The following is a 27130-nucleotide window of genomic DNA, read 5'->3' as shown; positions in this document are numbered from 1 at the left end:
ACTGAACTTTCCACCTTTATCACACGTCGTCAAAGATTCCTGAAAAGGACTTTTCCATATTTCACAGATTCACTGTTAGAAGAAGTTAGACACCAGAAACAGAACAAACTTTAGTCTTTATCTGCAGCGGAAAATGAGTTTCAGTATTTTATTGAAAGTAAGCAATAAATAATATTGTGATAAAAGTAGTTTTATAAGTACTCCAGACTGTACATCATTGTTACAAGATCAGAGATCGGTTGGGGGAATAAAACAGCAACACGATTTAAATTGTGCATAAATGACTAAATCACCAACAAGGAAAAAGTTTTCTACTTTACGCCTCAACTAACTACTCTGCCGTTCCTTCTCCTGTGTTTGGGGGGGGGGGGGGTCCCGACGTGAGCGAGGGATAATAAATAAGAACGAGACGACCGAGGAGTCGAGAAGCGGTAAGGCTCGATAAGAAATCTTTGTAGAAAAAAGGGTCGTCGGCTGAGGCCTCGGTGAAGTTGGTCCATCGAAGGAGATCCACACTCGGTCTCCGGGGGGGGGGGGCTGGTGCGTGGCCGGGGGGGAGGAGCTGGTGCGTGGCCGGGGGGGGGGAGGAGGTCACGGAGGACCTTGATTTTCTGCGTTTCACCGCTTGCATCTGGAAGAAGCCCACTCGGGTGTTTTCTCTCTTCTCCGCTACCCGCTGTATGGCTTTAACTCTTATAAATTCATTTTGGTTTTGCAGATATGTAAAGAGGAAAGCAAAGACGTGTGTGGTCAGCAGCGAGGGGGAGGAGTCACCGCATGCAGCACTTTGTCTCCATAGTCACACGTCGACTAACAGCTGCTGTCACACAAAACAACAAGTAATGAGCTACACGAGTACAACAGTTAAAGGATATGAATCAAGTTATATCACATAGCAAAGTCACTTAAGCATAAACTCCATGATTAGAATTTAAATCAAAGAGGAGACCCCGAAAAAAACAAAACACACATCTGGTCAATAGAATCAGGATTATAAAAAAAGAAAGATAAAATGTTTGTTGGTAGAAATATACAAACTCCAGACAATAAAAACATTCCGTTACATACACCTGAAAGCTGAGCTTCAATGCGGTCGGGCGCGGTGGAGAAACAGGCCTTCATTTTAAAAAGGGAGGTGATTAAGGTGATAGAGGCAAAAAAGGGATTACGCTCATTCTAAAATCAATATAATGTCCCATTGGTTTACATAAATAAAATAACACGTGTAGGTGAATCTAAAAAGTTTCCACGAGAGACACTGAGATTGGTGAGTTTCTCTCTGCGATGACGACGGAAAAAGCGAAACGTCTTTTAGTGTCGTTTCAGTTCATCATCCTGGTCTTGAATGCAGGGAATTCCCCCTCATCGTCGGACCAGCGGGTACCTGCAAAATAATGAGGAGGAACTGAGCCGGGCGGCGGTGACTGGACCAGGAGGCGGGTGATTGGGGGGGGAAGAGGCGTACAGCATGCGTTACTGAAGCCAAGAGCAGAAGAAGAAACTGCAGGTCTGCAGGGGGGGGGGGGGCAACGACACAGTGTTATCACGACACGAGTAATGATTCATATTATCACATTATTTTACTTTATCGGTCACTGTGATATTATAATGTTCATCTCACATCTGTAGAAGGCCCGTAGGTAATAAGTTCAAATACTTACGGCCCACTAGTGCCCCCCCCCCCCCCCCCCCCGGCTTACCGTTGTGTGTTAACACGAGTAGGTCCTGACTGTGGCCGTGTCCAGCCTCTGTATTGACTGACTTCCTGCGTGTCCACGGTGGCAGAATCACATGCAGAGACGTGCCGTTAGTCATCAAACGCACAGCAGCAAAGCCGTTCCACAACAACCGAGTGCGTCTATCCAGCCGCGACACACACACACACACACATGCACATACACACACACACACACACGCTTACCTTCCATCGGGCTCCTCTTTGGCTGGGCGGAGGGGGACACGGCGCCGCTACCCGTCACTCGGAAGTTGGCGGGCAGCGTGTCGGACGCACCCAAGGACACCCCCCGCATGTCTTTGGGCCTGAACTTCTTCCTCCATGAGGGAGCGCGGCGGAAGTTCTTATCCTCGTCCTGCGGGAGCAGAGGCGTGTTTACACACACACACACACAGTGTATAAACGAGGATTCATCTGTGTCTCATTCGTCACCTCGTCCGTCCTCCTCTCCGTGCCGAGGGCCAGCAGCCCGTTGTATTCGCGCTCCAGAGTCGCTCGCGCCTGGAAGACAAAGTGGTATTTAACGTTCAGCGAGCTGCGGGCGACTATCGGGCTTCTGGTCCCCCGATGAGGAGAGGACCAGAGGACAATCGTCCTCTGCCCAACCGGGCTCCACATACGGCGTTAAGCCGTGAGATGTGTGCACCTGCGTGTTCTGCGTGGGGATCTGCAGCAGCAGAGCCAGAGCGTTGTGGTCGAAGGTCTCGTCCAGGGCGAGCAGCGCCCCGTGGACGCCGCTCTCGTAGAGGTTGCTGCTGTACTCCTTGAGCCCGATGGCCTGGATCCAGGCGATCACTCGCTCGTTGCTCCACACCAGCACCTCTGAAGGGACACAGACGTGTCGTGATGGAGGAGGGGAACCGTTCAACCATCAGAGGGGTTTATGCAGCTTTACGTTTGCTTGTATTGTTTTATTGCTGCGGATAGTTTTTATCCTGTAAAGCACTTTGGCTGACCTCTGGCCTTTAAATGTGCTGTATAAATACAATCGACATTGACATTTCCTCCAATGTTCAGTACCGTGATGACATCATTAGTGTTTCCGATCATGTGACAATGTAAAACGACCAGTTTTTAGATTAGAGTAGGAGCTAGTAACAGCAGCGCTAACGGCTAACGGCTAACCAATGGAGATTGACTGCAGTGACATTACGGTGCGTTCAGGCTCTGCCCAGTGATCCAGATGTTTTCAAATGAATATTAAATGGATGAAGTAACTTCTGAACATTATGTTCATTATTATACAGCCTTTGAAACGTGTCAATCAATAAAATTGTTTTATTTCAACACACTTTCAATGACAAAGCGATGGTGACGTGAAGGTCCATGAGATGTTTTCTGCGTTTCTTACCTTGGAGGTCGAGCTGAGACGCCTCCCTCCTCCTCTCCAGCTCCTTCCTGTCGTAGTTGAGCCTCCTCAGAGACATCACTCCACACTGGAAGCTGTTCCTGTTGCGCCAACAAAACCGACGGTTTTACTGCTCGGCTGAATCCTTCTCACGTGTTACGTGGGAGGAATGTTTGTCTCTGTACAACTTTTCCACTTTATTACTCAGACATTTTTCTACTACACGTTGGTTACACGACGTACCTGTGGAAGCTGTCCACCATCTTGAGCTGCCCCCGCAGGTCCTTCTTGGTCAGGTGGTCCAGCATGCGGGCGTCCACCAGGGACTCCATGAAGTAGGAGCGGTACTGCGGCAGGCCGAGGCTGGGCAGCCACTCGTTGCCGATCCACTCGTGGTTCATGTCTCCGTACGCCAGCGTCTGCGGTGGGAGGAGAGACGGTGGATGACCTAAACGTTTGTGATGCGTGATGCAGATTATTCTCATGGGTCTCAACTGTCAATTAGAATAATTCATTAAAAATAAAATAACAGTACAATACTTTTTAGGACATATGTATTTTTTATCACAGTAATATATGGATTTATTTAATGACTAATCTTTTTATAGCATCTGTGTCCCTGTTTGTTTACTATTTGAACTTGTTAGACAGTAACCACGGTAACCACCGGTTTCCTTCAGAGACCTCATCGCCGCTTCAGTTAGAAAACTACCGGATAGAACTCGGATTCTAAAAAATGTAAATACATATCAATGTATTGAACAAAAATGATGATTTAAAATAAGAAATTCCCAGATTTTTGCAGATGTTGAAACACAAGATATTTTATGAGAATGTGCAGAATTTCTTTTGATGAAAATGTTACCGTAATTGTGTTGACATTCTTACTTTTTACTGTGTTATATTCTGCAGTTTTTACTCAAATCACTAAAACGTCAACAAATGCATCAAACATGTGGAGTGAAGATAAAACTCTTGACTGAAAGGATGCGGTTAATAAAAGCAGCTGGACGGGGGGGGCGGGGGGTGCAAACCTGGGCCCAGCTGCCCCCGTCATCCTCCTGGTGTTAGCGTGGTTAGAGTGGGCGTGGTGAGAAGAACAGAAAGGGGAGGAGTTAGTGAGGCAGCGGTGCCGTGTTAGAGAAAAACAAAAACAATAAATCAGGAGTGTGTGGATTGAATTAATTAACCAATTACTAGTATTTATCTGTGGTTATCAATATTCATGCAAATCATATATAATCGTAATAAATAGAGAAGCTACATCACACACACACACACACACACACACACACACACACACACACACACACACACACACACACACACACGCACACACGCGCGGTCTAGAAGGAGAAAAGGTCACGTTTCAAGTTGCCCGATGAGACTCTACATTGGATTAATACCAAATTAAGTGTATTAAATATTAGTAACAGTGATATTCATATTTTCGGCGTGAAGGCAACGTGGAACGAGAGCCGAAGGTCACCACAGCGGCCACTCAGGGGGAGACTAACCGTGGGAGGTGTTGCTGCCAAACTTTCCATTTCTTCGTGTGTGAGCCAAACGTTTCCTGTGGTCTGATCATGTGACGACCGCACCCCACCACCCCGACCCGCCCCCACCCGCCCAATCACAAGTGAGAGAAATGTGAAAGGAGTGAGGAAGGAGAGAAGATAAAGAAAGTGTGTTTATTTTCATCACTGTTAGAGAAAGTTAGTTCATGTTAATGCATTCAAAGTGCAGACAGGGAGCCTGAAGGCATCATCAGTACCGTTCTGGAGGTGGGCGGGGCCGATGGGCTGGTGAGTGACATGATCTCCTGGATGGCGAGGCGGAGCTTCAGGCGGTGCAGCGGGTTGCTGATGCCGATCTCCCTCTGGATCTCCGTGTCAGACAGCGCCGACATGATGGCACCGCTCTTCACGTTAGCACGGCACGCCGCCACGTACCAGGCCGGCATGCCCACCCACAGCTGGAGGGAGGGGTAAGTTCACCCTTTGTAAACGTGTTGGACCACAAGACTCAGGAGAATTTTCTAACAGCTTTCTTTGCTGTGGAGACTTGTTATGGTCGTTCATGTTTAAGTAAGGAAATCAATGATGGCATCGTCATTGATAAGCACATTATTATACAGCATTTCAAATAAAAGAATAGGTAATTAGCTTATGTATGTACGAGGTATTCACATGTGGCGTGTCTGCACCGTACCTCCAACCAAACCACCACGGTGGGCCCGTCCCACTGGGCGAAGGGAAGGCCCTGCATGCGAGCCTCCTCCAGCAACTCCTGCCTGAGGTACGAGAGTAATATTAAAGCCAGCGTGCACACAGACAACACGCCATCATGAAGACCCCTATATGCACAAACCCCAGAGAAGTCATGTGACATGCATCCTCAGAACAGAGTGGAGGGTTGAGAGAAAACCAAGCAGTGGAAACGCAGAAAGACACACACACACACACACAACGAAAGCCTCCTGGGTCCTCCTCAGGGTCTCTACTGCCCAGGTGCAACCGGATGGGTCTCTCTGCCAGACCAGATCTCTGTGGGGGTCCACGTAGAGTGAGCATGAGAATGCGAACACGTTCCTCTACAACTGGGGGGCCACAACATGCAGGGGGAGGAGGGCCGGACCAAACGTTCAGAGATTCAGCGCTACTTTGAGATGAAGGGCGTGCTGGTGCTTTGCCAACAGATGGAGCTGTGGGCCACAAAGAACCGTGACCGACCCGTTCTCAGTACGGAGCTGCAGAGACGTTTCTGTTCTGAAGGCCACTCAGCTTCACTTCGTTTGTCCTCCAGCGGCTCGTTGTAATTGATTCATTTTCATTCATTCTTAATAGCTTTATTTATTCTCAAGGTTTGATTTGTATTTTTCTCTCTGCACTTTTGTAAATAAGGTCTACTTGGATGTTTAAATGAATGCAAATATTTTTGCAAAGACCAATTAGCTTTAATTCAATTCTGCAGAAACTCACAATAACAATTAGTGTATTATTGAAATCTAATGGAGAAGAAATCCAACTCTTTAGTCCAGTTAACTTTCCCACAGTTCCTCATGCACCAAAAGGAAAACCGCAAGAGGAAAACACACACACACACAACAGTACAGAGCGGCGTGGAAAGCCTTCAGGCAGCCAGAAGGACGAGCGCTCGGGGTCCTCTGAGTTACTGGTGAGGGTCAACGTGAAGAAGAGAAGGCAAAGCAAAAAGCAACGTGAACAACTTACCCCGTCTTTGGACTACACATGGAATGAGATGATGGAAAACAAAAACAAGGGAGAGGGAGGTGAGAAAGAATGAACTCATTTAAGAGCAGCATGGAAGCAAAAAAAACCAAAAACAGTCATGTGTTTGCATCATGTTTCAAATACCAGAGGGAGACACTTGCAGTGGAAGTGGGCGTGGCTGACGGAGCGAGCGTGAGCGTGAAGGGACAGCGAGTGAGAAGGTGGAGATCATCTTCTAGACGCATCCTCTACACAGGGGCTTCCAAACCACGGCATCAAAGTCTAAACATGTTGTAACGGACTGACACGTTCTGTGAGCTCATAGGGTCAGTGAAGGGCTCACGATGTGATGTCAATCATCTTAGTGCGGCCAATGGGAATGCGTTGTGGTGACGTGGGAGTAACGGAGCGTTGTTGTAGTTCTGCTGATTAACGGTTGGTCTGCAGCCACAGAAGCCCGTTTACTTGATTCATAATAAAAGCGTAAGAAGAACCAGAGCTTCATCAGGGAGAGTCGATACAATAATAATGCACTATTTCCACTGTGTTGCACTTCTTAGTTGAACACAGTTCTGTCAACACATTCAGGCCCGAGGGCTTTTCCACAGAGGACTTCGTTGCTCTCTGATGTCCCTGCTGCATACGGGACCTTCTCTACATCCTGAGGTGCGCTGCCTCCGTCCTGCAGCGGTTTTATTCCCTGAGATATTGACAAATATTGACATGAGCCAGAAAAGGGGTAGACGTCTCCATGAGATCACGGACCCTTTATGGTGTTTTTAGTGGAGCTCACTGATCATCTCAACACCCTGAACAAGAGACTACAAGGTAAAGATCAGCGGGTAACATCTGCATGCGCACATGGAAGCGTATTCAACGTAGCGCACCTCCAAATGCAGAGCGCTCTGCTAAAAGTGAACGAATTCAGAAAGAAGTCAGACTTTTCTGTCATGGGGAAGGTAATCACTCTGTTTTCAATGGATGCAGAAGAAGTGGAGGAGAGTCTGCAATGAGAACTGATTCAGTGCGATGATTCTGTGAAGAATCAGCATCAGCTTCTCTCCCTACGGACAATGAGAACGAAGAGTCTGTTGGACTCAGAGATTCTCTGTTAACGCTGAACGAAAGCCGACTGAGAAGCAGAAGGACCGACAGCATCTCGTCCACCATGCGTCCTCCTGACCGTCCAGCGGTCCTTCGGACCAAAGCGCAGCGTCACTGCTCCTCTGAGCGCAACCGTCACAAACATACACTTTATCTCTCAATGAGCCCAGTTACTGAATACATTCAGTCAATCCTTGACGACCATTGTGAACACATGAGCTGATGTGGTAACAATCCCAATAGTTTATTTGTGTAATGAGCTTAACGTCCACATCCCGTTTGTCTCGTGTCCCCCTTCGTACAGGACGATGACCTGCACACCTCTGTCAAAAATAAAATACAATTCTACTAATGGAGAGCTATGACGGAGGCTTGTTTTCTTCAAACACTGATTTTTGCTGTGTTAATTAGGAGTGAGGCAGTAAACCTCACGTCTAGTGAGTGGACCCGTCCTTCCTATATTTTTCTGTATGTGGCTCTCGGAGAAAAAAGGTTTGGACACTGATCTACTCCGCCAACCAACCAACCAACCAAGTAACTAACACTGGTTGGTTGTTTAAGATTAAATAAAGTTTTGTTGATGTCCTGGTCGCGTGTTTCACTGAACTTCCTCTCTACCTTCTGCTGGGTCTACATGCGGCGAGGAGACAGCATGACACTCACTTCTTCTGCAGCTTCCTGTTCTTCTCCGCGGGGCCCCCCAGGGTGCCCACCCCTAAGCCGTCCTTAGGGGAGCCGTCTGCCTCCGGGGTGCCAGCTAGGAATAGAAGACACACATGGTGAGACGTGTCGGGCGCACACACACACACACACACACGCACACGCACACGCGCGCTGTGTGGCGGGACGTGGTCTGACCTTGGCTGGGGGAGTCTTTGGTGGGGGGGCCGGGTCGGCCCTTCTCCTTCTTCCCAAAGAGGCGCCCGATGGAGGACTTGATGCTCTTCTTCTTGGCGGCCTTGTTGAGGGAGTCCTGGCTGCTGCTGCTGCTGCTGGGGTTGCTGCCGGCGCCGTCCTGCAGCCCGGCGAGGCTACGGGGCGAGAGCAGATCATCAGAGCCGGTCCTTACCCGGAGGGCGGGCACGAGGGTCATCTCAGCCTTACCCTCGGATGTCTCTGATGTCCTCGTGGCTGGCGGCGTGCCCCCCCTCCCGGCTCATGCGCATGGAGCGCGGCGTGGTGGGGGGGGACGTCTCACACCGGATGGTGGCCTTGTCGTCCTGAGCAGACTAAACCGCGGCGAGAGAGACGCACGTTAGGGAGCCAGACGTTTCGCTTTAAGTAGGAAGTAACAAATTAGGAAACGGCATAAAAAGAGACCCCCCCCCCCACTAACGTACCGGCCGCGTTACCATAGCAACCAACTGGCCCATGAGCTCGCCATCAGTTCCACCCACCGGGGGATTGAAATGCATTTCCTACTTCTGACTAACGGACAGAGCAGCAGCAGCTACAAGTGTATTGTTTGGACTATGAAATGTTTCGACTCACATTAGTCGTGTTTAATCATGTTGGGAGTGTTAATGAGCATGTAATCAATTTTCTGAAGCTTCTGTGATGCGTTTATAGCTTCAGATTAAAACTCATTAAACTCGTGTTTTTGTATCCTATGGTTGAATAAAAGCATCAGCTAAAGGACACGTGATGTGATGTTACCCCATCAGCGTTAAATCATGCAACTCTATTAAATGTATTTTACATCAGTCATCAGTTATTGCAAATTAACTTTCTCCGGATGGACCAAACGGGATATGACGACAGATCTAAACGTCGGTGGAATAAAACCCTTGCGTGTCGCTTTGAGTTTAGGTTTCCCCGGCTGGTAGCTGGGTGAACATTAGAGACAGAAGCTGCACACTGAGGAAGCACAGTTTACCTTCCTGCGGTGCTTGCGCAGGTCGCTAGGCTGAAGCATGGCAAGAAAGAAAACAAGAAAAAGGGGGAAAGAGAAAAACAGCAGTTAGTGAGACGCACAACAGACTGGCGGCGGATCCAAAGCCATGCAGACACACGCAAGTTGCCAGTGATGTGCAATGAAGGCGTGCAGCAAACGAAGCCTGCAGGAGACACTGCTAAAGCCCCACGGTGAAGGTCGGGTGGGGTCAGGTGCAGCCTGAATGTGAAGCGGATGGAGGAAGAGGAGTCGCCGAGTTGGCAGCACTGATCTGGAGTCAAAGGATGCAAAGATCTCAATGCTGATTGGCCAACGTCCCGTCAAATCAAAGAGGTTTTATCGGAAATATCACCCACCCTCCCCCCAGATAAAAACTCGGGATCTACACGATTCACATGGATGACCTAAGACCCCCCCCCCCTCTACATTCCTCACTGGCCCGGCATCAGCAGACCAAATAAAACATCAGCCTGCTACATTTCAACAGTAGGTCTTTCGCCCCGCGGGAGGAAAAGGAGCTAATCAGTCATTTCCTCCCCTCCTCTGACTCACCGAGGGGGGAGATAAGGGAGATAAAGCGACACAGGAACAGGACCTCGTTTTATCGCCCTAAATGTCCCCTGGAGCTTCTTTCCCAGTTGGAGTTTCTCACAGACCTGTTCACCTGTTCTGTCCACCTCTGATGCTCTACTGCCCCTCATTGGATGAACCGAGGGAGACTTTTCTCCCCCCCTGAAATCCTACGAGGACGAAATCGCTTCAGCTCGAAGAGGAGCAGCAAAAAAAAACCTTCCTCACCCCTCTCCCCTCTCCCCCCGCTGTGTTTACAAAAGTCTGGGCCCAACAGGATGTAATCGGCGTGTTCCTCCGCCTCATGCCGATTGAAACAGACCGAGCAGCATCGGACCCACGGGGGAACGGAGCGGCGCGTCGGCCGTAAAAGAGACGTGGTCACCGGTGGGGAGGATATGCGATCTGAGGCGCATTAACCCGTTAACTCACATCGTCTAGGCGTTACCTGGCGACCACAAGGAGGACACACCAAACTAATCAAGGAGAAGAATTGATTTCCACCTCCATGAATCCTCCCAACGGATCACTTTAGTGCGACCGTCACTGATGTGAGTAACTCTTGGTATCTTGGTACAGCCCGCTCTGATTGGTGCTTCCTTGTCACATGACGTGTGCTGTAACACTGTATCTCAGGGCGCAGCAGGAGCTCTTCTGCAAAGTGCACCCGGGGCATCCGTCAGGTGCCTGAAAGTTTGGCTCATAGCTACAGGTTTGCACCAAAAGGCAGGTACGCGAGTGTCTGCTGGATGACGTTGGGGTTAAAGCGGTTACACACACACACACACACACACACACGCACACACGCACACACGCACACGCACAGTGAGCGGAGACGACGTCGGTGTTAAAGCAGACGGGGACGAACCCTAAACTACATCATAGAACTACACGTTGGGACTTTCAACCCCCATCGGCACGTTGAATGAAAGCTTTACCAAGGTCATGACCCCCATGCGGTCCAGCTCTCTGTTGGGGCTGCGGGGGACGCGTCTGGGGGTCGAGTGGCCGGAGCCGGGGGGGGATCCGCCCAGCGAGGAGCCGGGACACAGGGACGGTGGGATGGAGCCCATGGAGCGGAAACGCCCCCCCAGGCTGTCGCCGCTGCCCACCCGGCACTCGATCTCCTCCGCCCGGATGACCGTGTTCTCCTTCTCCTCCTGGATCATCCTGCAGGGGCGACGAGGTCATTTAGCCCCCGGGACCCACACAACACAATATATGCTAAAATCAAGGCTGTAAGAACCGTCCATCATCACGTTTTCATCCTCTGTGGGGAAAAAACCTTCCTCCAGAAAGAGCAGCTAAAGTGAAGCTTAAAGTAAGAAAAAAGAATTCTACACGCCGCACTAACAAAGCGTTTGTGTGAATCAGATTCTGTAAAAACATCCTGCGCGCTGCACTGAAACTATGACGTCATGATGGATGACGTCATGTGACCATCAGAGGATCACTGGACACAGGTTAGTTTTAATCTTATAGTTCTTTATACATTTATAGATGTCTTTCATCTTACAAACGGGATTGATTTCAAATTTTAATAAAAGAAATGTATTTTTATTTTGAATAAAAACGTCAGTGAATACATGCGCGAGTTCTCCGTGCTGCTCCATAAACGTTCGCTTTCCATTAAAAGGACTTTTATTCTAGTTAGAATCAAGACCCCCAGAGAACAACGTCAGCTAAATAAAACCTGCAGACACGAAGCTCTGCGTGCACCGACCTGATCTCGTTGTTGATGGCGTCCAGCTGCTCCTGCAGCATCAAGGCCAGCGTCTGTGCGTCCGCCTGCCCCCCCGGGGACAGCAGGTCCACCGAGCTGAACATGGTCTCCCGGTCGTCCTCCAGGTCCGAGGCGTCCATGTCGCTCTCAAAGGCCTGGGCCACGTTGGCCAGCACGTTGGCCTGCTGCATGCGCTCCCACTCCTGCTCGTTCAGCGTCTGCACCTGGTTCGTCCACAGTGGGGAGAAGGAGAGCAGGTGAGACGTGGAGGGCAGGGGGACGACGCTGTGGTGAGAGTTACCAGAACCTCCACGCTGACTTACATGTCGCTGGAGTCCAGAGCGGAAGCAAAGAGAAAGGAACGAGAAAGAAGAATCATCAAAGGGAACCGTTCACAAAGAGACGAGGTCCAGTAAATTCTGTTCAGAAAGTTAAGAGATCAGCCAAGACGTGATCATGGACTCTAATGCGGTCTGTCCGTCTCCCACTGGACTCGTCAGTGTTCATTATGATGCATCTCGTAGATAAAGACCACGCGACTAAATGACAGATCTGTGGGGCTGCGATTAATAGTTTGAAGCTCCAATGCTCCATGAAGCTGATGAAGATCAGGTCACACTAACGCTAATAGTATTATTATATTTAGGTTTTACGAGGTCCCCAAAAATTGACGAGCGGAATGAATTCTTGATTTAATCAACAGACACAACTTTAAATATCGTGTTTCTTTAATTAAACAAATGATTCGGCACAGAAAGAAACAAAAGACTAAAGGAAGTTGCTGATGTCCCGACGTCGTCCTGAAGGACAGGAAGTGGATCTCCGCAGCGGGAGAGCGAGCAGCTCACCTTGGACGGCTCGTCCCGGAGCGCCGCCGTGCGGCCCTTCTGAGGCCGTCTCAGCACCAGAGCGCTGCCGTAGTGGTCCGAGTTACTGTCCATCATGGAGGAGGCCGACACTGGGTACCGGAAATCAGGAGTGCTGCCCAGCTGAGAGCGCCTGAGTGGGGGGGGGGGGAGAATATAAAACATCACGATAAACCGTGGAGAGGCGCTGGGTGCAGCAGGCGGAGACAGGAAGTCTTACCCGGGGAGGAAGGAGCTGCTCCGGCTCCTCCCCTGCTCGTTCTCCGCCCTCATGGTCTCAATCTGGATAAGGAGCTGCTCCTGTAGGGGGAAGACAATCACAGACGCACCGATCAGTGGGAGGAATCAAAAAGGTCTGAGGGCATTAAGCCTAGTTTATGCTTCTGCGTTTACAGGGACACGCGAGTCTATACGTGTCTTTTCACACCTTCTTGCGTCTGAAGCTTTGCAGCCTCCTGCAGCACCAGGCTGTGATTGGTCTGCTGACTACGTCCTTTACGGTGTCTCACATCTCCGTTTTCACAGCACAATACGGACGTTATTAAAAGGAAGAACGTTTACGAGAGAACGGATCAGATTGAAGAGCTTTTGTGGGAAGAAATGCGTAAATATGCCGTCATTGGCGGACTATGAGGACGGGTCAAAGACACACAAAGACTCTCGTCTTCAACAAAACACGTCACTCCGCCTGTCGGTCTGGAGGTGAATCGCTCTGCAACACACGCAGGACTTTACAACCAGGAAGTGAAACGAGTGCGTCGACACGCAGAAACATGCGCCGGCCTTTAAATGACGATAAAATAATATTATATATTTTTATATATAATAAGAAATTATTAGCTTTCTTTTTTCCTTTTTCCCCCCCTCACAGAATAATCAAGGAGATGCAATAAGCAGTATTGATAAGAACTGGTATTGACACCCGTCCTCTCCACAGCGCTCAGACCTTCTCATGGTGAGAATCCTCAATCAGCTTCTTGGTGTGCTCCAGCTCTCTGATCAGGGCATTCTGGGAAGAGACGGACACAAAGCAAAACTGATAACCACGTCCGGCGAGGTTGACACGTATCGGCAGACGCTGTGCACCAGTCACCTTGTCCTCCAGAGCAGACATGCGCTCCTTGAGGTGCAGCTGGAGCCTCTCGTTGGACTCAGAGAGGAGCTTGTCCACCGTCTCCGAGAGGCGCTTGTTGTGCTCCTCGTTCATCTTCTCTCGCTGCCGCGCCTGAGCCAACAGAAAGGCCTCATTTAGAGCGTTAATGAGTCCCCCCCCCGTAGAGGCGGCCTCCGTGCGACTCCCCCGCCTGCCTCACCCTGAGCAGCTCCTGGTTCTTCTCCTCCAGCTGGGCCTCCAGCTGCTTCAGTCTCTCCTCCACGTTCCCGTGGCGTTCCTCTGCCTGAAGAAATAAACAAACAGCACCTTCGTATCTCGGGGTGTTCGGTCCTCTCAGCGCCGAGAGGGACGGCGCCAACACACACGTTAATGATAATCATCATGTTGTCAGTTGTGTGTCTGTGATGAGCCAATGTTCATCTTCAGCACAGCAGTTACATGCTTTGATTGGATTGGATTTGGGGGGGTCACAGACACACAAACCAACCAGCTGTTTGCGCAGCCATGTTACTCAAAGAAAAGCCCATATTTTAAGTCTTTATGGAAATCTAAGATATCACTTTTTTGGGTTAGGTTGAAATATGACGACGCCAACGTTTTCAAGAAGTCAGCGAGGCCGAGGTCATGTTCCGTATTATAGCTGAGCGGCTGCATGTAAAAGTACTCCTGATATATATGCTCTCTATAAATTGAGGTACACAAAATAAAAACTTCTTTCATGTAAACAACGTCGTCCAAATAAACAAAATATGATTAATTCTGACCCGTATTGATTCGGTTACATTTGGACTAATAGAATAGTGTGCGATCCGTCCCTGCATCATTCATGTTATCGCTCTTTAGATGGTAATGAGGAAGCACTCGTCTCTAACCGATGGAGGCTCCGGACAGCCACGTGTTAAAGGGCCTGATTGTGTGTGAAGAGAGCAGCGATAACCGCTTCAGTTGAGGTGAGAATATTCTAATTATAACGGATATTGATGCCTCTATGTCTCTATCTAGTGCACCGACACACTTAACATCACTAGTGTGTCCAGCTCAGCAGGGAACCGGCGAGGATCAATGGAGAGATGCTGAACACACTGAAATCGTTTACAAAGAATAAAACCTATTCAATAGTGGGGAATATGTATTATAAGTTTAACCTAAAACTAAATCATTTCATTTGAAATGACGTAGATTCATTATTGCAGTGATTTGGGAGAAAACTTTTACAATACATTTGTCTCCTGCTACACTATCCATCTTTATGTTGCAAAGCGTTCCTGAGGAAGGAGGTTGGATCCCAGACATGCGCGGTGAGCCGGTCAGACACCAACAAGGTGCCGAGTTGCCTGCTGGGGTCGGAGACCAAGACTCAAACTATAAATGGAAGAACACACGAGACAATTCTCTAAAAATAGTTCCCTGTGCGCGTTCGGAGCAGCATAAACAAAAGGAAAAGACCCCACGGCCCAGAGTTCATCAGGAGCGAGACGTCTATTCATTCTTGTTAGTTCCCCGAGGCAACGCGTCAGGGGAAGATCTCAGAGGTTCTCAGAGGTCCGCGTTCACACTTCAATAAAGACCAACTTGAAACAAGAGAGGCTCTTTCACGAGGCAGGTGCTGGTACCTTTGTGAGGGCCGCCACCCTCTGAGCAAGCTCCGCCTCCACCTCCGGCAGAGTCTCCGCCTTGCGGATGGTCTGCTGCAGCTTCTGCTCCGCCAGCTCCAGCTTCTCCTGGAGCTGCCGGTTTCTGTCCTCCGTCTACGGACAAAAAGAGAGAAAAGCCAACAGTGGTTTGCACATCCTGGTCCTTTTGGATTTAGCCTTCGGGCCGTGCGAGGTGGACAGAGTGCCACCGAAGGGGAGAAAGGGGAGAAAGGGATGGGTGAGCGTGGGGAGGGCAGGAAGTGAGCATTCATAGGCACACAAAGGAAGGATGAAGCCCCCCCGGAGGAGGAGAGGGCAGAGAGAGACGTCTCCATCCCAGTGAGTACATGTAAAGAAACGGGCCAGTGTGTTCGAGGCTCCTCATTCACTGCGTGAATGCAGCAGGAATTCGTTAGCAGGATTTGACCAAAAACAAAACTGCGGGGATTCCGGGTCTCAAACAGCCGGAATCACCACACGCCTCCGCCAGTCCCACCGGGCAGCGAGGGGGTGTGAGGAGATTACAGATCATAATTGATGCAGCGAGCTTATTAACCCTCTGAACCAAAGAATGTTTTATCTGTGTAGCTAAAATAAGAAGTCCTGAACTCATTGGAAACAGAACAGTCAAAGCTAGAAGTAGAGAAAAGTGCACAGCATATGGGAACGTTTCTACAAGTGGTACCGTGTAGTGTATAAATGTACATCCTCTGAAGTTCAGTCAAATTTAATACAAACAGAAGAGCCCTTCCCTTTCCCTCCGATGGCAAATAAGTCCACCAGCTGGAGCAGCGAGTAGTCGAGGACGAGAGGAACATCGGTCACGTCCTCTCGGCCCTTAAGGAGCTACCTGTCTGAAGAGCGAGTCCTTGTTGGCCACCTCGTTCTCCAGCTTGTCGTTGAGGTCGTGGACCGAGGTGGCCTCCCGCTGAGCGGCCAGGTAGCGCTTCTCCAGCGTGGTGATCCTCTCCTCCATGTCCTCCTTCTGAGCCATGGACTGAACACACACACACACACACACACACACACACACGTCAGGTTACCTTGTTCTGCACAAGACATTCACCATATTACTAAATGAATAGCAGCTGTATTGCTCTCAACAGTAATCATCTAATATTACAAGCAATAATTGAATAACTAAAGAGCTCATTTGGATGAAAGGTGAGCAGTTTTAATTGTATACTGTAAGTACATTCCCCTGATTATACAGTTACTATATATAAAAGATTTTCAATGCAGAACCACCTCTTTCTCGCAGTATTTTACTTATAGGTAAGAGGTGTTAATACTTCTTCCAACACTGGCTCTTCACTTCACAGAGGTTCACTACTCAAATCTTCATCCATTGTGTGGTGATTAAGAGGGCAGAGAGCCCAATATACTAGAAGGTGCACTTAAAAGCCTTTCATTTTCTCAAAAAACGTCTTATAATCCGGAGCGCCTTGTATGTGGATCAATTGGTTGATCCACACTGGTTGTACACGGCTGTCAAAATGTTTCAGTATGAAAAACCAATAATAATAAATGTGTTTCGGTACGACTGGTAAACTACAGAGCCGCACCGCTTGCAGCATCACGGCTGCCAGTCAGTAACCACCGATTCTGTGCTCACTCAGTTAGGGTGAGTAGACGTCCTCTTTTCCCCGGACATGTCCTCTTTTTGAGACCTAAAAAGTGCGTCCGGCAGGGATTCCAAAGACGTCCGGGATTCTGCTTCGTCGGATATTTGTGTTGCTCTCTTTCACAAACTAGTTATTCCGCCCTTAAGTGTTGTGAATGGCGTCTCCATTACGTTCCACCTTCTTGTAGAGAGAACAGTCATTGGTCGACCGATCTCAATGTTGCCAGATACACGATAATTATCCTCCAAACACGAGCATTTTGAGCCTTTGGTACGATAGGTGCTCAGTGTTGCTGGAAATGGTGAACATTTCCAATCTGGCAACATTGAGACCGGACGCATTTTTTAGGTCTCAAAAAGAGGACATGTCCGGGGAAAAGAGGACGTCTGGTCACCCTAGCATAACGCAAACCCGGGTAAAACGTTTGACTGCAGTATTTTATGCGTCTTATAATCCGGTGCGCCCCATGTATGAAAAATGTTCTAAAATAGGTCATTCATTGAAAGTGCGCCTTTTCATCCGGTGCGCCGTATAGTGGGGAAAATAGGGTACATACATTTATTTATACATATATTGTCTACAGGATCAGAGCTGAACCTTCAGTCAAATAATCTCCATAATTGTGGATTCATTTTGCAAACTGTATTTGCCAAGTTGGAAAGAAAAGGCAGAATCTGTATTTTAAGACCAAGCCAGTTTTTCAACGATGTTTGGCAACGTTATGTTTTTTTGGGGCGTTTCTTGTAAACCAAAGAGGGTCGGACACTTTGGCTGCATCCATCGATGATGCTGAATCGTCCATTGATTGATTATTGGAACTGAACATTTTTGCTACAAATTTCGAATAAAATTGCATGTGTGTAAACACACGATTTAAGAGTTCAAATATATCAGAATATTTACATACATCAGAACATTGTCGCCCGTAAACACAAAGAAACAAATCCATTCAAAGGACTATTTTAAGAAGGTACCTCTCTGAGGTCTCTCTGCAGCCGTGTGTTCATGTCTTCGGACTTGATGAGGTCCTTCCGGGCCGTGTCCAGGTCCTCCTCCAGCTCGTTGATGCGTGACACCATGGAGGCCATGCGCTCCTTCATCTGGCCCAGATCGGCCGTCTGCCGCTCCACCACGTCCTGCAGCTCGCTGACCTTTCCGAAGCCGAGACCCAGCTCCTCCTCCTGACTCAGGGAGCCGTCCGAGCACCGCTGGGGGAGAGAACGGAACCCACGTGGGACTTTAGATAGCAGAGCGAGTACACTCTCATTTGCCTCTGACATCTAGGAGATAAACTTCACAGTCAGTAACTGAAACCTCTCAAACCTTTTTGAACAATTCAACTTGTCGCCCCCTGTGGACTAAAGTGTCTCTGAGAACCAGGTTTGCTTAAGAAAGACCCTGCTGTGCAAGGAGAGGTTGTCAGTATGCCCCTCAGTCCTGGTCCTGCATCACCCGGGCCCCCTTTCCCTCCAGAATCCACAACCATAAAGAAACTAACCACCTTCTCGCTGATGGTCTCGTTTACTGAGGTCTAGAGGATCAGGACTACACTGAGACTGGTTCACATAGAGCAGGGGTCTTTTCAGGCCAAGGTCCCCCAAACTGATGGCGAGATGGAGCAGGGACACCCTATTCTATTAATAATGGATCAACCAAAAATGTTGCGACCCCCCTGCTCCACGGACGTGTTGAAGACCTCTGACATAGCGGATCAGGACTAACCTGAGACTGGTTCACATGCAGGATCAGGCTTGTCTCTCTAGCATCTAATAGGGTTACAGTCCCCTCACCTTGCCGTTGGTGCTCGGCGTGTTTTCAGAGTTGTGGTTGACCTCACTGGTTCCGTCTGCCAGGCCTCTCTTCAGGCCGCTCTGCTCTCTGAGGTACGTCAGCTGGAGGAAACACCATGGATTAAAGGCCTCCCTGAGTCCCTCGTGTACCACTTCACCAGGAGCACCAGGAGGAGGAGGTTGTCTTTTGTTGTGTGTGTGTGTGTTGATTACTGCAGCGCGGAGCAGAGAGGAGATCTAGGACACTTCCAAGGATCCTCATCTGTCACTCTTAATGCCATTCAATACACAGTGGACGTCTTTGCATGCGTGTGTGTGCATGTGTCCCTCCTCAGATGTAGGGAGGCGTTGAGATGTCTTTGAGCAGAGTGACTAATGAACCAGGAGTTTCTTCTCTAGTCGAACAAACACTAGAAAAGTAACGTCTGACTTCCGTTTGGTTTCGCTTGGTGAATTGGAAAGTTTCAGTTAAACATAAATCAATAATACAAAGACGAGGTCATGCTAAAGGGTTTGACTCTGTACCTCAGGCTCTCCTATGGATATGTGGACCTTGACCTGGAGAGGTCGTGCTCCTCCAGTCATTTGTCTTACTTCTTTGTGCGACATGGTGAGCTGCTCCTCCAGCGCGCTGCATCTTTCCAAGGCCACGCGCAGTCGCTCCCTCACCTGCAGAACCAACGCTCATTAGGTCTCCTGCTCCTCCGGGTCGGTGCTCAAACATACACAGCACACGCTCGTACCTTCTCGTCCAGCGCTTTGTGGTGTTCAAAGAGCGACTTCAGGGCCTTGAGGACCTCTACTTCACTGGAGACGCCGGCGGGGGACTGAGCCTGTCTCTTCACCACCGTCATCCTCAGGCTGCGCTCGTGGCGAGACACCAGGCACTCCAGGTGCTCCAGCAGCAGCTGAGCACACGGGAGGAGGAGTCAGCGAGCACGGGTTTGGATTATGGGTTGTGTGTGTGTGTGTGTGTGTGTTATGACAACCAGCTCGTCCGCTGGAGGTGGAGCCACTAACCCGCGTGTTGTTCCTCTCCGCCTTCAGCTCCGCGATCTCCTCCTCCTTCTCCAGAAGCTGCTCCCGACACACGTTCACCTCCTTCGTCAGCGCAGCAAACTCCTGGAACGCAAACGCACGGGAGCACCGAGCTGGTTACTTACCGAGCTCTCGGCTCACAAACAGGTGGAGGCAGGGAGGTTACATTTTGAGTAAAATAACACTTTAAAAAGCAGTTTGCTCGCCGTCTTGCTGAAGGAACGACCAAAAGCACATTTTAAGTCTGCATCGTTTTGTTTATTTCCGTGAAATCACTGCACAATAATGTACACGGCTCCTCCGGATGACGTCACGGACCCAGAGCTGGTGAAACGACGCCAGTAAATGTCCTAAGTGGGAAACATACAGCAAAGAGGAGAAGAGAGAAGTCTTCAGAGTACCTGATAACAACACGGAGTAGGACACAAGCTGTGTGGACAGGTCTGTCTTGAACGCACACGCTTTTAGAGATGACATGCATGGTCGAACCCACAGAATGTGCTATCCGGATTTTCTGCCCTGCAAAAACTAGAACAGGCAAGTGAGTGGCGAGGCCTCCTTGCTGCGTCTCTGTGTGTGTGTGTGTGTGTGTGTGTGTGTGTGTGTGTGTGTGTGTGTGTGTGACGGATCGTTCTTTTCACTCACTACCACAAACCCTTCTCTCGCCTCAGAGCATTTCCAGCGACTGGCACAGATTCCGCTTCACAAAGAAGGAGTAAGTGGGACTTAGCCGTTGGCTAAGACCTCTGCCTCCACTCTGCTCTTAGCCAATGGGAGGCGGCGGGAGGCGGGCCCAAGAGGTAATTACAGAGTGCATTGCTTCCTACATTCCACTGCAGACGCAGAGGTTGAGTTGTACAGAAACGGGAGGATTTCTCTGAGCCTCTGAAGTGCAGCACTGGGGGCTTCGCGGGGGGTGGGAGGGGGGGGGGGTGTTTGGTGTGGGCTGAGCTGCTCTGTAAGCCCCCAACCAGGAGAGGAGGAGGGGGGGGGGGCACACAAAAATCTGTGCCAACCTATTAAAGGAACAGCACACCAAAACACGGAGGACACACGGAGGCTTTCCAGGGATGAACAATATTTGACTGCGTGTCCCGGGAAAGAGTTGTTTCTGTGTTGTAGAAAGAGTTATTTGAAGTGGAAGGCGTCCCAGGATGCGTTCTCTTTGGACCTGTGGGACACATGTAGTCACGGTTATTTAGCGGCGATGAGTCTCGAGCAGCGAGGAGCACAGCTCAGCCCAGAAGGAAGCACACTATTAATGGATAAATTGCTTGGATGAGCGGATCAATCGAACCTCGCAACGCCCAGAAAACACAAAGCGAACTTTGACTAGATGGTGTTAATATGAATACGATTGTATGGTCGCGTTCGGAGAAGTCGCTCATGGTCTTACAACAAACCTCAAAGCGGGTTCTGAAGGCTCTCTGGGCCTTTTAGGACTGGACTCTGAAATTCTGATGAGTCAGCCCCTTTTCTCCTGGTCAGACATAATGCCCTCAGCCGCTCTCACTGGCTTACGGCGCGTGCTGAAATGTGACACCGTGCAGAGGGCATGTGTTCTCCTGGAGGCACAAACTAATTAGTCGCCACAATGGCCGCCATTCACTGCGAGCCGGACACACGGGGAGCCACTGAGGGGGCGGAGTCAAGGTTCAGGATCCGACCCAACCGAGCCACCTTCTCCGCTGACAGCTGACTGACTGCGCCGCACAAGCCCCTTGAAACTACCTCAGCTCATTACTTACAATGACACCTTTACAGAAAAACAACTAACTGTTGAATTATTTTTCTTAGTAGATCCAGGCTACCATTATAACAGGGCGCCCCCCCCCCCCCCCCTGAAATTGCAGGCCTATGGAAAACACTGTTGATGGGACACAGGGAGCATCGCTACAGTCAGAACTTGACCATCAGACTCCAGGTGAAGGTGCAGCTTAGTGAAGTTCTTAATAAACTTGTGGTTCTGTTCAATCTGGATCCGCTTCCACGTCTGAACAGGTCGTCCTGAGGACCTACCCGAGTAAGAGAGTCGTCAGCACGGGTTCCTCCTGACAGGTGAGGGCTTTCCTTGTGAAACAGGATCAATGGCCGGTGACACTGGAAAGTCACGTGGACCCCGTTTGTTTATGGTAATGTGAAGAAAGGGCAGGAGAGAGACAGCTCATGAGCATCGCTGGGGTCTTCTTCTCCTTTTCTGATCCTAATGGAGAACCAGACTGATCTTTACCACCAAATATAGAGTAGGCAACGACTAACAGTGCAGCATCTGAATTCTTACAGCGTATTCACGTGAGGGACAAGCCCTTTGTTGGACAGAGCCAGTTACATACCTAAGAGCCTGCTTCCACATGAGGGAGCGTTTCTTCTCAGCAATAACCAGCCGATTTAGACAACACACCTCTAACTGCTACGATGAACCATCGTATAAGGACAATTAACCACGACGAGCTCAGAATCCACTGATCATCGGGTCTTTGGAGCAGAGACGGACAGACCAAGACGACGCTAGGCTTTGATTTCAAGAGGCGGGACTTTGCGACACCACCGTTGGTAATCGTCCTCAACCCGACTACGTCCATCTCAAGGGGTCAAAGACACTCCTGCTCAGCCGGTTCCTTTTGCTCACTCACACTGAACAGTAAACATCAAGACCAAAGCGAAGAGGAGGAGGTTCGCTCCACGATCACCGGTTGAAACACATGAAGGAGCAGCGGTTCGGTCCTCCGTAGAACATGTACGGTACAACACAGAAGGAAAACCAGCAAGCAGCGCTCGGTGCGGTTTGAAGAAGCCGTTGACGTGTGAGCGAGCTGCCCAGGAATGTCTGTGCATTCCAGGGGGACGTGTACGGGGGGGGGGGTTCCATATCTCAGGGCATCCGTCAGGCTCGGTTTCTAAAGGATGCGAGGGATTAAAAGATTGCAGCTTGTCCATCCACGCCACAAATTCTAGGGTATCGAGGGTATGATGGATAACCAAGCTAAGCTAAAGCGCTACAACCCAAAGACAGTCAACGCTTCCCAACAATCACCTGAAATCACACCTGCCCAGAAACGGATTCAGGCGGGTGTGAATCCCATAACACAGAACAACAAAAAGGAATCACTTTAGGCGTTTGGTAAAGAACATTTCACCCCCGAAACATCAGGGCAATAGCGAGAAAACAAACAAACACCTAGAATTAGTATATTTAGCTTTCAACGCTGGCTTAGTAAATGACTTAACTGACCCGAGTTCAGCTCCACTGACATGTCTGTAGCTTTTCTAGAAAAAACTATTTAAAAAATGATCTGGATCGCTTGTCTAAACATCAATTGGTCTTTTCACGTTTTTAGCTTAGATCTCTGAAATCAGGTCCGTGTTTAAAACAAGCAGAAGAGATTACAGCGTTTGTTTAGTCCTCCGTTAGCGTAGTGGTGGAGACGTGAGGTCATGTGACCATGCTGTGGCTCCTTTATAGGTTCCATAAGATTAGGCCATCAAACACTTATAATAACCAGCGTGCCAACTTTATACGCATGCATACGCAACGCTCGCTCGCCTACCTGCCCTTTTATGCATCATTAAAAGCGGGAAACCTTATCCTTTTGTTTTAAATAGAAGGCCACAGAGGGAGGACACATGAGTCGTGCAGATAGATGGCCGGGTTATGCAGATAGTAGACATAGCAGCAGCGCTATGACAATCTCATTACAGTAAGGGGCTTATTGCTAATTCATTACATAGACCGTGTGGCATGAGGCTATTTTGTGTTTTATGCATTTTAAGCTCCATTAGAAAGAGAAACTGTTTTCGCTTCTCAATATTTTCTTTTATCAGAAGTGGCATTCTTGCAGATTATTTTATCTTCTTGACTGATGTGCACCTTGCAGTCGATCGACCACGTAACTCCACAAAGCCTCTGAAAACCATGAGGCAGACGCCCGCGCCGCTGCAGACTCGTCGTGTAGCATCAACTCACATGAAAGGGGTTGCTACTTAGGACGGTTCACCTCACTGTAGATGATCCACAACCACATGTGTCGAGCGCATCGGCCCGTCCCGCTCACCTGTGGTAACGCAGTGTTTAGTTGTCGCTGCAGCGAGTCCCTTTCATGGCTGACTTCGTGCAGTTTGCCTTGAGTCAAGCCCAGATTCTCCTGCGTCTCTCTCAGAGTCTCCAGCAGACGATCCCTCTCCTCCAGCATGGACACCATCAGCGACTCAAAGTGACCCTCGGAGTCCGACTGCAGCGGGGAGCCGGAGCCCCGACGGCCGCCGCCGCCTCCCCCCTCGGCCTCGCTGATGGTGGGCATCACCTCGCACATCATCTGCAACCCACGGGTCCCAGGGCCAAAAGGAGACAGCAGAAGGAAGAGTTTGGTGTTAGGAGGAGGAAGGCGACAATTATGAGGGCAAGTAGAGATACGGCAAAGTACAGAGCAGTCAGCACAAACAAGGGGTGAACGGAAACATTCAGGGACATTACTGGAAGCCCTTTATGGGTTATACAGCTTCACACACATCTCATTTCAAAATACCTCCTGCCACCAAATTCTCCTAATTTAGACTGAATATTCCATTACCATGCAAGTTTATTGGGCTTGAAAAAAAAAAACTAATTTCTCTCAAGAGTCCAGGTTGTACAAGCAGTAAATTATGAAAAATGAATAGTCCTGTGGGATCAAATAGTCATGGTTCAAATATTCAGGCAAATGGCCCTGTTATAGTAGTTGGGGAAACACTTTATTAGCAGAGAGACCAGCAGAGCAGCGTTGTCTGGATGCTGCATTAAACAGCTGGGCAGGAAGGTCTGCAGAATTAGAGCCACTCGCCACACAGAGGGGCTTAGGTTCTGTAGACAGACTGCTAGACAGAAAGGCAGAGAAATCATGTGAGCTGGATTTAACATACCTACAGGGAACAACAACATGGAGTAGGAACTAGGTGGCAGCCAGCATTAACCCCTTCACTTTGTTCTCTGTATCGCCCAACAGGCCAAAAGACAGTTACTTTCAGAAAGCTTCTGTATCAGGTTCAGTGCACGGGACACACAGCTGTAACTGGACCACACCTGCATGCATACTAAATCAACCAGACAAGAGAAACAGGCTCTGATCCTTCCTGGACTCCAACTACATTCTGCCCATGTTAAAAGGATAAACACTATTTCTGGTGGACATAAGAAAAGAAATCAGAACAATACAAAACTAACGCTGCAAATCGAGGTCAAGCCAGCGGGCTCAGGCATGTTTATGAGGGGGAGGGTCACTCCCCCCATGGGATGGGGGGGGGGGGGGGGGGGGGTTGCTGCAACGTAGAAGACATCAAACGGGCCAAAAAGAAAGTACAGATGAGACATCGTGCATGTGTACAGACTGTAAAGCCCTGAGGCACATTTGTGGGATATGCAAAATAAAATGAATTGAAACCAACCTCTGGAGGAGAAACGCTTGAATGCGCCTGACACTTTTAAATGTATTTAGTATATTTCTTAACATGACACAAAAACAGAAATTGTAACTCAACTAAGATTCATGTGACGTCATTATTGCCTTTTTACTAGTTTTGACCAATTCAGATATGGAGCGAAAACGCACGTTCATGTACTATTAAATCAGTGTGACCGCAAACATATTTTAAAAGTTATAACAGCTCTAAAGTTGTTTAATGCTCACGTGCGTCTGCACCTCACCTTTGACGGATGTTGTTATTCCACTTGTAATCCGCGTTATTTTATGACGTCAACACAACCCGGGAGCTCCAACAGTGTGTCGTCCAATTTGACAAATAGCCAGAGTTACTCAGAATATATATTCCATTCGGATGCTTGGATACGTTAAGGCTGTAAAGGAAATTGTCTTCTCTGTTGAAAAAAAGAGTGGTATAGTTTCCTAAAGGCCTCAAAACAGAGAGGCAGTATTCCAAGTTTGGCCAGCTAACTCAACGTTAGCATGCTAGCATTAAGTAAACTGTTGTATCGATATTTGCATATTTAGATATGGGAAAAAAAAGTTTATCACAACAAACGTCCATCTTCAGCCGTAACCGTTGAACACACGCACAACAACATTACACAACAGACAGCGGCGATAGAGGTGACGTGGAGAAGTAGCATTGCTAGCGTTAGCTAATTCGAAGCAGAGATCTTTGGCTTTAAATCTCGTTTAACTCGTAGGCTAGCCGTCGTTAGCTGCTAGCCAGCTAGGTGGCTAACACCCGCTGGTTTCCTACGTTCCTAACTTAACGTTAGAGAAGATTCGCCAGATTCGCTCTATTCCATATAAAATGTAGACGACATACATCTGTTTAAAATCACACTACCTAAAACAACACTAAAAACAAGTTATTAAACGTCATATATGCCTTTGCTGAAATGATCAACGTTAATCTTTCAAGTAACGTTAGCACGTCGGCTAGCGTTAGCTCCTCGGCTAGCGTTAGCTTCCCGAGTCGTGTCAATACATCTCATCCGCTCCACTCGTAAAAACTTCCAGCTAACGCTGGAACGCTGGCAACGGTTTCTTTCCCTCCTCTCCAAGAAAAGAAAAAATAACAACACGCTGAACGTTATATTCCCGCCTGAGTTTCTCAAGTGTTCTGTCGGTTGTTTTCTCCAGTTTACAAAAAAGGGTCCCTTCAGGTCCGGTTCTTTTCCCCCCGTCGCCCCTGCCGGACAGCCTCGGTCTTTGGGACAGCCGATGGTGGGCTACGTGCTGCTAGCTCCTCTCGTTAGCCTGGTAGTCCGTCGAGGGGGCGGGGCTTCCCAGGTCGGCAACAGGCGGAAATGGCAACAGCACGACGATATAATAAAGCAAAACCGATGCAATTACATAGAAATATGTTTTTATGTTGAGTGTCATGAATGTCTAAGTCAAACGGAATAATTTGTTATGATGACGTATTTTGTTTGTCACATACATGATATACAGTTCAACCTATTCCATGATGTCAGTTAGATTTTTTGTATGTTTAATGTTTTATTTTGAGATCTTATTATATAAAAGTACATTTAACTTATAATGTTTTGTTAACTTTCTTATTTTTTAAATTACAGTAGATTTTATATATTTAATTTCGTTTATTTATCATATTACAGTACATTTGACATTTTTATTGTTATCATACTAATGCCATTTTTATTTACTTTTGTTCACACTACAATGAATTTCCTCCCACAAAAATATAATTTTTAATGTCACTTTAATGTCAACCCCTATAAATCTACAATTGGCCTGAAAAACCATATGTGAGGGTTTTCAGAATTTATTGCAAACGATATTTGTAGTTGTTTTATAGTATATAAAATATAGTATATATAGTAATATATAGTATATTTGAAACACTTCACAGAGTTGCCTAAGTTCAGATAAAACAATCGTAGACTCACAATAAAGATAATTATTGCACCACCTTGTGGCAAGTCAGCCGAAACTCAATAAGGGTGGGATAACATTTTAGTCAGAACTTAATT

General features: G+C 48.4%; 1 protein-coding gene across 23 annotated transcripts; it reads right to left on the bottom strand.

Moving 5' to 3' along the window:
• Window positions 1-134: 134 nt before the first annotated feature.
• On the bottom strand, window positions 135-26527 carry ppfia1 (PTPRF interacting protein alpha 1). Of its 23 annotated transcripts, none has more exons than XM_078086019.1 (32): window positions 25352-26527; window positions 23727-23987; window positions 19657-19758; window positions 19380-19544; window positions 19231-19305; window positions 18637-18738; window positions 17821-18054; window positions 16072-16218; window positions 15201-15335; window positions 13787-13870; window positions 13567-13698; window positions 13420-13482; window positions 12694-12773; window positions 12456-12606; window positions 11608-11831; window positions 10823-11054; window positions 9297-9326; window positions 8525-8649; window positions 8279-8451; window positions 8084-8177; window positions 6317-6328; window positions 5295-5376; window positions 4858-5058; window positions 4601-4663; window positions 4118-4144; window positions 3327-3502; window positions 3087-3184; window positions 2382-2557; window positions 2168-2236; window positions 1922-2090; window positions 1701-1765; window positions 135-1424 (listed from the first exon to the last, which is right to left on the bottom strand). In XM_078086019.1, the coding sequence occupies exons 2-31, from the start codon at window positions 23985-23987 to the stop codon at window positions 1710-1712; spliced, it is 3738 nt and encodes a 1245-aa protein (XP_077942145.1). In that variant the 5' UTR covers window positions 25352-26527; the 3' UTR covers window positions 135-1424; window positions 1701-1709. The 23 variants fall into 23 exon arrangements, with proteins under 23 accessions (XP_077942145.1, XP_077942144.1, XP_040018438.2 ...); XM_078086018.1 differs by having other exon boundaries at window positions 135-1384; XM_078086021.1 differs by having other exon boundaries at window positions 1389-1509.
• Between the last annotated feature and the right edge of the window lie 603 nt (window positions 26528-27130).

Source organism: Gasterosteus aculeatus, chromosome 12 (genome assembly GCF_964276395.1).
Source record: "Gasterosteus aculeatus chromosome 12, fGasAcu3.hap1.1, whole genome shotgun sequence".
Classification (NCBI taxonomy): Eukaryota; Metazoa; Chordata; class Actinopteri; order Perciformes; family Gasterosteidae; genus Gasterosteus; species Gasterosteus aculeatus.
Note: the sequence above shows the minus strand (reverse complement) of the source record. Positions and strands in the feature narration are given on the sequence as shown.

Excerpts from the sequence above, each read along its gene's own strand:
- ppfia1 (XM_040162504.2), bottom strand. The coding sequence starts at position 23,987 with ATGATGTGCGAGGTGATGCCCACCATCAGCGAGGCCGAGGGGGGAGGC. Across the intron at positions 19,306-19,379 it reads ACAAAGCGCTGGACGAGAAG|GTGAGGGAGCGACTGCGCGT; the intron begins GTACGAGCGTGT and ends TTGGTTCTGCAG. Across the intron at positions 1,385-1,921 it reads AAAGAGGAGCCCGATGGAAG|GTACCCGCTGGTCCGACGAT; the intron begins GTAAGCGTGTGT and ends ATTATTTTGCAG.